We start from the raw sequence: 13,304 nt of genomic DNA, 5'->3' as shown, positions 1-13,304 counted from the left end.
CTCATTGTTCCTCATTGTTCCCTCATTGTTCCTCATTGCTCCCTCATTGTTCCTCATTGCTCCGCACCGCAGGCCTCCGCCATAATGGGCCAGCAAAGAGAGACAATGGGAAACTTGTTCCCCTCCCTCATTTCTCCCTCATTGTTCCCTCATTGTTCCCTCATTGTTCCTCATTGTTCCCTCATTGTTCCTCATTGCTCCCTCATTGTTCCCTCATTGTTCCTCATTGTTCCCTCATTGTTCTCCTCATTGCTCCCTCATTGTTCCTTCATTGTTCCTCATTGCTCCCTCATTGTTCCTCATTGCTCCTCATTGTTCCCTCATTGTTCCTCATTGTTCCCTCATTGTTCCTCATTGTTCCCTCATTGTTCCTCATTGCTCCCCTCATTGTTCCTCATTGCTCCCTCATTGTTCCCTCATTGTTCCCTCATTGTTCCTCATTGTTCCCTCATTGTTCCTCATTGCTCCCTCATTGTTCCTCATTGCTCCGCACCGCAGGCCTCCGCCATAATGGGCCAGCAAAGAGAGACAATGGGAAACTTGTTCCCCTCCCTCATTTCTCCCTCATTGCTCTCCTCATTGTTCCTCATTGTTCCCTCATTGTTCCCGATTGTTCCCTCATTGTTCCTCATTGCTCCCTCATTGTTCCCTCATTGTTCCTCATTGTTCCCTCATTGTTCCTCATTGTTCCTCATTGTTCCCTCATTGTTCCTCATTGCTCCCTCATTGTTCCTCATTGCTCCCTCATTGTTCCCTCATTGTTCTTCATTGTTCCCTCATTGTTCCTCATTGTTCCCTCATTGTTCCTCATTGCTCCCTCATTGCTCCCTCATTGTTCCTCATTGCTCCCTCATTGTTCCCTCATTGTTCCTCATTGTTCCTCATTGTTCCCTCATTGTTCCTCATTGTTCCCTCATTGTTCCTCATTGTTCCCTCATTGTTCCTCATTGCTCCCTCATTGTTCCCTCATTGTCATAATGGGCCAGCAAAGAGAGACAATGGGAAACTTGTTCCCCTCCCTCATTCTCCCTCATTGCTCCCCTCATTGTTCCTCATTGCTCCCTCATTGTTCCTCATTGTTCCTCATTGTTCCCTCATTGTTCCTCATTGTTCCCTCATTGTTCCTCATTGTTCCCTCGTTGTTCCTCATTGCTCCCTCATTGTTCCCTCATTGTTCCTCATTGTTCCCTCATTGTTCCTCATTGTTCCCTCATTGTTCCTCATTGTTCCCTCATTGTTCCTCATTGTCCCTCATTGTTCCCTCATTGTTCCTCATTGCTCCCTCATTGTTCCCTCATTGTTCCTCATTGTTCCCTCATTGTTCCTCATTGCTCCCCTCATTGTTCCTCATTGCTCTCCTCATTGTTCCTCATTGTTCCCTCATTGTTCCCGATTGTTCCCTCATTGCTCTCCTCATTGTTCCCTCATTGTTCCCTCATTGTTCCTCATTGCTCCTCATTGTTCCCTCATTGTTCCTCTTCCCTCATTTTTCCTCATTTGTTGTGAATTTGGTTTCTGGGCTCCCCCGGTGGTTTCTGGTGGTACTGCACTTGCGTGCTTCATCTCCTCTGTTCACCTGTTTCCATCAGGATGTGGGAGTTTTCTATTTAACCTTGCTCCTCAGTCATTTCTATGCCGGCCAACAATGTTACCAGAAGCCTTTCTGTTGCATGTTCCTGCTCCTAGACTACTATCAGCTAAGTTGGACTTGTAGTCCTAAGTTTGTTTTGCATTTTTGTTCCAGTTCTCTGCGATTGATTATTTCTGAGGCTGGAAGCTCTTGTGAGCTGAAATTGCCACTCTGGTGTCATGAGTTGATATTAGAGTCTTAAAGTAGTTTCAGGATGGTGTTTTGAAATGGTTTTCAGCTGACTGTGAAGTTCCCTTTTCTGTCTTCCTACTATCTAGTAAGCGGACCTCAATTTGCTAAACCTATCTTCATACTTCGTATGTCAATTTCCTCTGAAATCACCGACAATATATGTGGGGGCTACTGTCTGCCTTTTGGGGACAATTTCTCTAGAGGTAAGCCAGGTCTGTATTTTCCTCTGCTAGGGTCAGTCAGTTCTCCGGCTGGCGCTGGGCGTCTAGGGATAAAACGTAGGCATGCTACCCGGCCACTGTTAGTTGTGCGGTAGGTTTAGCTCACAGTCAGCTCGAGTTCCCATCTTCCAAGAGCTAGTCCTTTTTGTATGCTTTACTATGTTCTCTTGCCATTGAGAACCATGACAGTTTGGCCGGCCAAGGGTTAAAATAATTGGCAGAAGAAAGGAGAGAAAAGAACTCTGCAGAGAATTTTTTTTTTTTTTTTTCCTGAGTTTGCTCATTAGTTGATTCACTTGCATCTCTGCTTACTGCAGCCTTCGTCTCTCTCTCCTTCTAATCCTTGAATGGTTCTGATTTCACCTGATTAATATGGATCCTCAGAGTTTAGCTACAGGTTTGGATAATCTCGCTGTGAAGGTTCAAAGTTTACAGGATTTTGTTATTCATGCTCCTATATCTGAACCTAGAATTCCTTTACCTGAATTTTTCTCCGGGGATAGATCTCGCTTCCAGAATTTCAAACATAATTGTAAATTATTTTTGTCTCTGAGATCTCGCTCCGCTGGAGATCCTGCACAGCAGGTCAGGATTGTAATTTCCTTGCTCCGGGGCGACCCTCAGGACTGGGCATTTGCTTTGGCACCAGGGGATCCTGCGTTGCTCAATGTGGATGCGTTTTTCCTGGCTTTGGGGTTGCTTTATGAGGAACCTCATTTAGAGATTCAGGCTGAAAAAGCCTTAATGGCCCTGTCTCAAGGGCAAGATGAGGCTGAAATATACTGCCAAAAATTTCGTAAGTGGTCTGTGCTTATTCAGTGGAATGAGTGCGCCCTGGCGGCGAATTTCAGAGAGGGTCTCTCTGATGCCATTAAGGATGTTATGGTGGGGTTCCCTGTGCCTACAGGTCTGAATGAGTCCATGACAATGGCTAGTAATAAACCACAATACTGGACACAAGTAAATATGCGTATTAATCCGGATCACCAGGAGATTATTCGCTTCCTTGTGTTGTATAATCTACATGATGTGTTGGTGCTTGGATTGCCATGGCTGCAATCTCATAACCCAGTCCTCGACTGGAAAGCAATGTCTGTGTTAAGCTGGGGATGTCAGGGGGCTCATGGGGACGTACCTTTGGTTTCCATTTCGTCATCTATTCCCTCTGAGATTCCGGAATTTTTATCTGATTATCGTGACGTTTTTGAGGAGCCTAAACTTGGTTCACTACCTCCGCACAGAGAGTGCGATTGTACTATAGATCTGATTCCGGGCAGTAAGTTTCCAAAGGGTCGTTTATTTAATCTGTCTGTGCCTGAACATGCTGCTATGCGGGAATATATTAAGGAGTCCTTGGAAAAGGGACATATTCGTCCTTCGTCATCTCCCTTAGGAGCCGGTTTTTTCTTTGTATCTAAAAAAGATGGCTCTTTGAGGCCGTGTATTGATTATCGGCTTTTGAATAAAATCACGGTTAAATATCAATATCCTTTGCCACTGCTTACTGATTTGTTTGCTCGAATAAAGGGGGCCAAGTGGTTCTCTAAGATTGATCTTCGTGGGGCGTATAATTTAGTGCGAATTAAGCAGGGGGATGAGTGGAAAACCGCATTTAATACGCCTGAGGGCCATTTTGAGTATTTAGTAATGCCTTTTGGTCTTTCAAATGCCCCTTCAGTCTTTCAGTCTTTTATGCATGACATTTTCCGTGAATATTTGGATAAATTTTTGATTGTGTATCTGGATGATATTTTGATTTTTTCGGAGGACTGGGACTCTCATGTCCAACAGGTCAGGAGGGTTTTTCAGGTTTTGCGCTCTAATTCCTTGTGTGTAAAGGGTTCTAAGTGCGTTTTTGGGGTTCAAAAGATTTCGTTTTTGGGGTACATTTTTTCCCCCTCTTCCATTGAGATGGACCCTGTCAAGGTTCAGGCTATTTGTGATTGGACGCAACCCTCTTCTCTTAAGAGCCTTCAGAAGTTTTTGGGCTTTGCTAATTTTTATCGTCGATTTATAACTGGTTTTTCTGATGTCGCTAAACCTTTGACTGATTTGACTAAGAAGGGTGCTGATGTTGCTGAGTGGTCCCCTGCTGCTGTGGAGGCCTTTCGGGAGCTTAAGCGCCGCTTTTCTTCCGCCCCTGTGTTGCGTCAGCCTGATGTTACTCTTCCTTTTCAGGTTGAGGTCGACGCTTCAGAAATCGGAGCTGGGGCGGTTTTGTCGCAGAAAAGTTCCGACTGCTCCGTGATGAGACCTTGTGCGTTCTTTTCTCGTAAGTTTTCGCCCGGTGAGCGAAATTATGATATTGGTAATCGGGAGCTCTTGGCTATGAAGTGGGCTTTTGAGGAGTGGCGTCATTGGCTTGAGGGGGCTAGACATCAGGTGGTGGTATTGACCGACCACAAGAATTTGATTTATCTTGAGTCCGCCAGGCGCCTGAATCCTAGACAGGCGCGCTGGTCGTTATTTTTCTCTCGGTTTAATTTTGTGGTTTCTTACCTACCGGGTTCTAAAAATGTGAAGGCGGATGCCCTTTCTAGGAGTTTTGAGCCTGATTCCCCTGGTAATTCTGAACCTACAGGTATCCTTAAGGATGGAGTGATATTATCTGCTGTTTCCCCAGATTTGCGACGGGTCTTGCAGGAGTTTCAGGCGGATAGACCTGATCGTTGCCCGCCTGGTAGATTGTTTGTTCCTGATGATTGGACCAGTAGAGTCATCTCGGAGGTCCATTCTTCTGCGTTAGCAGGTCATCCTGGAATCTTTGGTACCAGGGATTTGGTGGCTAGGTCCTTCTGGTGGCCTTCCCTGTCGCGAGATGTGCGAGGTTTTGTGCAGTCTTGTGATGTTTGTGCTCGGGCCAAGCCTTGTTGTTCTCGGGCTAGTGGATTGTTGTTATCCTTGCCTATTCCGAAGAGGCCTTGGACTCACATCTCCATGGATTTTATTTCTGATCTCCCTGTTTCTCAGAAGATGTCTGTCATCTGGGTGGTGTGTGACCGTTTCTCTAAGATGGTCCATTTGGTTCCCTTGCCTAAATTGCCTTCTTCATCCGAGCTGGTTCCTCTGTTTTTTCAAAATGTGGTGCGCTTGCATGGTATTCCGGAGAATATCGTTTCTGACAGGGGAACCCAATTCGTGTCTAGATTTTGGCGAGCGTTCTGTGCTAGGATGGGCATTGATTTGTCTTTTTCGTCTGCTTTCCACCCTCAGACTAATGGCCAGACCGAGAGAACTAATCAGACCTTGGAGACTTATTTGAGGTGTTTTGTGTCTGCGGATCAGGATGATTGGGTTACCTTTTTGCCCTTGGCGGAGTTTGCCCTCAATAATCGGGCTAGTTCTGCCACCTTGGTTTCTCCTTTCTTCTGTAATTCGGGGTTTCATCCTCGTTTCTCTTCCGGTCAGGTGGAGTCTTCGGATTGTCCTGGAGTGGATGCTGTGGTGGAGAGGTTGCATCAGATTTGGGGGCATGTGGTGGACAATTTGAAGTTGTCCCAGGAGAAGACTCAGCATTTTGCCAACCGCCGTCGTCGTGTTGGTCCTCGTCTTTGTGTTGGGGACTTGGTGTGGTTATCTTCTCGTTTTGTCCCTATGAAGGTTTCTTCTCCTAAGTTTAAGCCTCGGTTCATCGGCCCGTACAAGATATTGGAGATTCTTAACCCTGTGTCCTTTCGTTTGGACCTCCCTGCATCTTTTTCTATTCATAATGTCTTCCATCGGTCATTGTTGCGCAGGTATGAGGTACCGGTTGTGCCTTCCGTTGAGCCTCCTGCTCCGGTGTTGGTTGAGGGTGAGTTGGAGTACGTTGTCGAGAAGATCTTGGACTCCCGTGTTTCCAGACGGAGACTTCAGTATCTGGTCAAGTGGAAGGGCTACGGTCAGGAGGATAACTCTTGGGTGACAGCCTCTGATGTTCATGCCTCCGATTTGGTCCGTGCCTTTCATAGGGCTCATCCTGATCGCCCTGGTGGTTCTAGTGAGGGTTCGGTGCCCCCTCCTTGAGGGGGGGGTACTGTTGTGAATTTGGTTTCTGGGCTCCCCCGGTGGTTTCTGGTGGTACTGCACTTGCGTGCTTCATCTCCTCTGTTCACCTGTTTCCATCAGGATGTGGGAGTTTTCTATTTAACCTTGCTCCTCAGTCATTTCTATGCCGGCCAACAATGTTACCAGAAGCCTTTCTGTTGCATGTTCCTGCTCCTAGACTACTATCAGCTAAGTTGGACTTGTAGTCCTAAGTTTGTTTTGCATTTTTGTTCCAGTTCTCTGCGATTGATTATTTCTGAGGCTGGAAGCTCTTGTGAGCTGAAATTGCCACTCTGGTGTCATGAGTTGATATTAGAGTCTTAAAGTAATTTCAGGATGGTGTTTTGAAAGGGTTTTCAGCTGACTGTGAAGTTCCCTTTTCTGTCTTCCTACTATCTAGTAAGCGGACCTCAATTTGCTAAACCTATCTTCATACTTCGTATGTCAATTTCCTCTGAAATCACCGACAATATATGTGGGGGCTACTGTCTGCCTTTTGGGGACAATTTCTCTAGAGGTAAGCCAGGTCTGTATTTTCCTCTGCTAGGGTCAGTCAGTTCTCCGGCTGGCGCTGGGCGTCTAGGGATAAAACATAGGCACGCTACCCGGCCACTGTTAGTTGTGCGGTAGGTTTAGCTCACAGTCAGCTCGAGTTCCCATCTTCCAAGAGCTAGTCCTTTTTGTATGCTTTACTATGTTCTCTTGCCATTGAGAACCATGACACTCATTGCTCCCCTCATTGTTCCTCATTGTTCCTCATTGTTCCCTCATTGCTCTCCTCATTGTTCCTCATTGTTCCTCATTGTTCCCTCATTGTTCCCTCATTGCTGTCCTCATTGTTCCTCATTGTTCTCCTCATTGTTCCTCATTGTTCCCTCATTGTTCCCTCATTGCTCTCCTCATTGTTCCTCATTGTTCTCCTCATTGGTCCTCATTGTTCCCTCATTGTTCTCCTCATTGTTCCCTCATTGTTCCCTCATTGTTCTTCTCATTGTTCCCTCATTGTTCCCCTCATTGCTCCCTCATTGCTCCTAACGCAACCACAGGGCAGTGGGATACTCAGTACCGGGTCCGATCGCAAAGGGGGATGTCACGGTGGCTGTGACCCGGTCCATGGCCCTGGGCATCAACGATAAAAGGGGTTAAATGTTCAAAGTTTGTTGTGACACCACCTGTGGAGTTCGGTTAGTAGGGGGCCTGACGCTGCATTAGAGGGGTCCCCTGGGGGATGTGGTAGCCCAGATGTTACACTTCCCACAGGTGAAGCGGGGTCCCCAGGGGTCATGTGGTGTGTGGCGTTGATGGTAAAGCCGGTGAATAAATGGAGGAGACAGGTTGTAAGTCTTTACCTGGTTTACTTGTGGGTGACAGGCCACAGTCCAGGGCACCGGCAACAGGTGAATTAGAAGTCCGGGTAGTCCAGAGACGAGTGGAATCCCCTTAGCAGGTCAGGTAGGAGCCTTCCGCTCTGCGCTCACTGTCTCTGAGGTCCCTGCTGTCACTAAATGTCCTAAGCAAAGTCTTTAATCATTCTCCTGTCCAGAGACAGGTACCTGTATGGCAGGCAGCTTAAAACCGTGCCTACTGGGGTCCTTTCATGGTGACTCCAGGCTCCAAGGTGCTATTGTGCCACAGGTAGCTATGGGCAAAGTCCATGTAATTCAATGTCCTCCAGTTCTGCTCTGTGTCTTATAGTCCACAAAAACCTCGGGCTCCCGGTACCTGGCTACTGCGCTCTGACTCCCTGGAGGCCTTCCTAGTCCACTCCTGGAGTCCTGTATCTCCACTATGCTCCATCACTGTCTGTCCTCACACACAGACTGTCCTCACACACAGATTTTCCTCACACACAGATTTTCCTCACACACAGACTGCATTAACTCAACTAACTCCACCTCCAAACCAGGATCTTTATCCAGGGAAGCTGCCCTAAAACAGAGTTTTGAGCTCCCCCTCCTGGCCTGGATTTGGAAGGTGTTGTGTGTGTGATAACTTACCAAAGGGAATCTCACTTGTCTCCAGACTTAGCACTACCCTCCCTGAGAGGAAGGCAGCACTACTATGGTACCCGAACTCCTGGGGTGCTGCATTCTCCCCCATTGAATCCAGTACTCCTGGACTGGGAAAAGAAACATAAACAACAGGTTAACATAGAAATTTTTGTAAATACATTTGAAATACATCAAAACAGGTTAAACTTTTCATCCCTTACAGGAGGCACGGTTCTTGAACGTTGCAAACAATTTATAAAAGTATATCTGGCCCTATACCTGGGTGTCCATGTTCATAAGTTAAACAGTACCGATGCGAGGGACCTGTCATAAACCCTCAACGTAGGATTTGGGCGGGCTTCAAGGCATATCCTGAGCAGGTGTTTACCACACCAGACGGTTTTACCTTCGGTCTGCTGAAACAAAGAAGGCTCTACCCACGCCGGCAAGTGGGCAGAACCAGGGTGCACCTTGAGGGTGGCAAACTATTTACAATAAAAGTTTTTGGGTAATCACTGTCCATTACCTCAATGTGCATTATAAACCTGTAATGGAATACATGCAAACATTTTAAACAGGTAACACCAATTACTGACAGTCCGTGTAACGGGCTGGGATTTGACCCTTGGTGCCACGAGTAGACCTACGTATTTCCTGGTATACCATGTCTGCTGTAGTGTACCCACTAGTACGTGTACCATGTGTAGACCTGCATTGTGTGGGTAGACAGGGTAATTGTCTGCGAGTTCTCAGATTCACCATAGGTCTGACAGTTTCACCAATAGCAGAGGGTGGATTCTCTGGTTCCACTGCTGGGGGTGACATTGGCTGCTTGAACCTGCTGGTGTGAAGTCTCTTCTGGTTCAGGATGGTCCTGAGTCACTTCTTCTTGTATTTCCGGCTGGGGAAAAGTTAAGACAGGTATCACTATGGCCTGATGTATTTGAGTCCAAGACTGGGGAAAATCTCCAAGAACAGTGTGAATTTTCATTTCTTCTTCTTCCATGGGTGGAGATGTTCCTGGGTCTGTTGCTATATTAGCCTGGGAAAGCACAATGAAGCAAATCGCTATCTCTAAACTGGCCCTCAGTCAGAACACAGCATCCTGTCCCTAACTGAATTCACAGCAGAGTGAACCCTAAATGGCGGCGGCGACTTTTATACTGCATCATGACATCATATCAGCAGCCAATCACAGCCATGCCAGTACTTCCATGCCCACCATGCAGAACAGGATGTGCCCACACTTCTAATCATTCCTCATTGGCTGAATTCTGGCTCTTTGAATTATGGGAACTTCCGATTCCGGTATCCGATATACTGAAAGTATCGGAACTCGGTATCGGAATTCCGATACCGCGAATATCGGCCGATACCCGATACTTGCGGTATCGGAATGCTCAACACTAGCAGCAACACATGCAGGGATTGCCTTACAAATAGCCAGGCAGGCGCAGAGACTCAATCTCTTTTCGAGCACGCCAACGTCATTTGGTTAGCACCGGAGCATGCTGGGATAACACCTTATTGGAGCACGTTCACTCATCATTAATTATGACTAGTGTTGAGCGATACCGTCCGATACTTGAAAGTATCGGTATCGGAAAGTATCGGCCGATACCGGCAAAATATCGGATCCAATCCGATACCGATACCCGATACCAATACAAGTCAATGGGACTCAAGTATCGGACGGTATCCCTGATGGTTCCCAGGGTCTGAAGGAGAGGAAACTCTCCTTCAGGCCCTGGGAACCATATAAATGTGTAAAAGAAAGAATTAAAATAAAAAATATTGCTATACTCACCTGTCCGACGCAGCCGGGACTTCAGCGAGGGAACCGGCAGCGTTGTTTGTTTAAAAATCGCGCTATTACTTGGTTACGTGAATTCCCGGCTTGTGATTGGTCAGGTCGGCCATGTTGCCGGGACGCGGACCAATCACAGCAAGCCGTGACGAAATTACGTCACGGCTTGCTGTGATTGGTCCGCGTCCCGGCAATATGGCCGCCCTGACCAATCACAAGCCGGGACGTCACGGGAGGCTGGACACGCGCTCATTTTAAAATGGGCGCGTGTCCAGCCTCCCGTGACGTCACGGCTTGTGATTGGTTGCGCCGCGATCAACCAATCACAAGCCGGGAGGCTGGACGCGCTCATTTTGAAATGGGCGCGTGTCCAGCCTCCCGTGACGTCACGGCTTGTGATTGGTTGCGCCGCGATCAACCAATCACAAGCCGGGAGGCTGGACGCGCTCATTTTGAAATGGGCGCGTGTCCAGCCTCCCGGCTTGTGATTGGTTGACCGCGACGCAACCAATCACAAGCCGTGACGTCACGGGAGGCTGGACACGCGCCCTTTTTAAAATGAGCGCGTTTCCAGCCTCCCGTGACGTCACGGCTTGTGATTGGTTAATGGCGGCCATGTTGCCGGGACGCGGACCAATCACAGCAAGCCGTGACGTATTTTCGTCACGGCTTGCTGTGATTGGTCCGCGGCCCGGCAACATGGCCGCCCTGACCAATCACAAGCCGGGACTTCGCGTAACCATGTAAAAGCGGGAATTTTAAACAAACAACGCTGCCGGTTCCTGCGCTGAGGTCCCGGCTGCGTCGGAGAGGTGAGTATAGCGATATTTTTTATTTTAATTCTCTATTTTACACATTTTAACATTAATGTTGTTCCGATACCCGATACCCGATACCACAAGAGTATCGGAATCCCGGTATCGGAATTCCGATACAGCAAGTATCGGCCGATACCCGATACTTGCAGCATCGGAATGCTCAACACTAATTATGACATGTGCAGCAATGCGAGGCAGATGTCCTGTTCACTGTGCGGTATAAGTGAAAAGACTTCCGTCAGCATCTGGGCGGACATATCACCCTGTGCACAGGGAACCAGGGGGTCAAAGGGCCCATTTCTGATTTATATCGTTTTGATGATCTGACACCTTCAACACAAAAACAGCACAAAAAATTGGGAGAAACCCATGGAGATCACAAGGTATATGTCAGTATTTCACAAAGCCAGAAATGAAAATCCCCCTGAGGGTCTTCATGGGCAGTAACTCTTAAGAGCCTTTCTGTTCTTGGCTCAGCTGTATCACTAGAAATCAGCTTTAATGAAAACCAAAACCTTGACACAGAATAACATATCTTTATTATATCATTTAGAGAAAAAAATACAATCTAGTGATTAACTGAAAGAATTATAGATTTTTTTTCCAACTATGAAGCTGCCTACGTGAACATCGCAATTCTTCTCATGCATTTCTGGCCTGTTCCCTATACCGTTCCCATTACACATGTAGACTAATTTTTAAGTTTTTTTTCACATTTCTTACAACTAAATTGGACTTCGTGTTCAGTTCTGGTCTCAGTAGAATAACGTAACATTTGGGAATGAAGATACAGCCCAGAAGTCCAGCACTGGAAGCTGAGATGGCGAAAACCTCCACAGCCACCATATATTTCCCCTTGGTGCTGAGATAGGCTGGGATGAAAGAGATCCACACACTGCAGAAGACCAGCATGCTGAAGGTGATGTACTGAGCCTCATTGAAGGTGTCCGGAAGTCTCCTGGCCATGAAGGCTACTATAAAACTCAACACAGCCAGAAATCCAATGTATCCAATGGCCATGTAGAAAGCAATGGTAGATCCCTCATTGCATTGTAGAATTATCTTTCCTACCTCTAGCTCTGTGTTATATACTGGGAATGGTGGAGCGAGGCATAACCAAAAAACACAAATGAGGAATTCACCAAAGCAAGACACTAACAAGAGAGATGTGGCAAGATGTCTCCCAAGATACCTCCTCAGGGATGTGTCAGGTTTGGTGGCTCTAAAGGCTAAGACAACGGTAACGGTTTTGGCCAAAACCGAAGAGACAGCAATTGTAAAAATGTTCCCAAAAGCTACTTGTCTGATTAGACAGGACATCTTTGTGGGCTGTCCAATAAATAGCAGAGGGCACAGAAAGGATAAAAGAAGGGAGAGGAGAAGGATGAAGCTGAGGTTACGATTATTGGCTCTGACAATCGCTGTGTGTTTGTACTTACTGAACATCCATAATATAAGAGTCGTCAAGAGGCAGAAGAGTAGAGCAATGACAATGAGACATAACCCCAGGGGGTCATTGTAGGACAGGAACTCGAGGGTTCTTGGGATGCAGGTGTCTCTGGCCTCATTGGACCGGTGGTCTTCAGGACACTTCAAACATCTTTCCATATCTGAAAAACAAATTATTACTTTATTACATGACTTTGAAGAGATTCAAGAAGCAGGAAATATGTCGGCAAAAAAAGTTCTTTCTAGCTCTGATACTTCATAGCAAGTGATTAGCAAATTGCAGTTGATACGGCGCAAGATCTACATTGAGTTTGTTCTCGTGGAACTTTGTGGTTTTCTTCCATTCTCCAATACACAATTTTAGGGGCTCTAATGTTGATATATCAGAGACAATGAACATTTATATGAGAGTGTGAAATGGGTGCCGACATTTTCTCATACAAAGTTGGGATGCTATGCAGAATATTAATGCACTGTAGAGAAAATGGTAACGTGACTGTTATCACCTTACATTGAAGTCCTTAAGCCACTGCACAAGTAATGAGTGGATGGTTGACACCCCGTGAAAACATTGCTATTGGGATTTTGATTGTGATACTGTAGGTAGTGTATTCATGTACTGTATATTGTAGTGATGAGTGAACGCTAAAATGCTTGGGTACATATTACTTGAGTTGAGCAAATCATAATACTCGGGTGCTCTAGTAACAAGTATAATGGAAGTCAATGGGAAACTCGAGCATTTTTCCGACTTCCCCCCTCCCGGAGATCTGAAAGGGGTCTAACAATTGCTGAAATCGATAGAAACAGAAATGAAATGGCATGGGAACAGCATGGGGAAGACCCCTGGAAGCATCTATGAATCCCAGATCGCTGCTGGGTACAATGTCAGAGTATATTACGCCATTTTTATGGACGGACAATAAAACGAACAAAAAATCGAAGATAAAATGGATCTTACTGGAAAAAAATATGAATAAACGTTCATTCCAGGGTAATAGAATCCTAAAATGTTAGAGTTGAAAGGGAAGATGTTGAAAAACACAGGTTCAAAATACTAAATAGACAGCCACTCACAACCTACCCGTTCATGGAGGGCTGGCTGCATCCTAGAGTGCATTTGTTCAGAGACCTGGGCAGGTAAGCGGTGCTTCCCTTTGTCAGCTGTAT

General features: G+C 46.4%; 1 protein-coding gene across 1 annotated transcript in view; it reads right to left on the bottom strand.

The window, feature by feature from the left end:
- Nucleotides 1–11,201: 11,201 nt before the first annotated feature.
- The window catches only part of LOC143810244 (vomeronasal type-2 receptor 26-like), a 173,251-nt gene continuing 171,148 nt past the window's right edge, over nucleotides 11,202–13,304 (bottom strand). Inside the window, exon 8 of the mRNA XM_077293111.1 lies at nucleotides 11,202–12,295. Within this exon, the coding sequence (XP_077149226.1) occupies nucleotides 11,364–12,295 (932 nt within the window). The 3' untranslated portion in view covers nucleotides 11,202–11,363. The remainder of the gene's footprint in view (nucleotides 12,296–13,304) is intronic.

The sequence above is a fragment of the Ranitomeya variabilis genome, chromosome 2 (assembly GCF_051348905.1).
Source record: "Ranitomeya variabilis isolate aRanVar5 chromosome 2, aRanVar5.hap1, whole genome shotgun sequence".
In the NCBI taxonomy this organism is placed as follows: Eukaryota; Metazoa; Chordata; class Amphibia; order Anura; family Dendrobatidae; genus Ranitomeya; species Ranitomeya variabilis.
The sequence above is the reverse complement of the archived record's forward strand: the minus strand, read 5'-3'. Positions and strand labels throughout refer to the sequence as shown.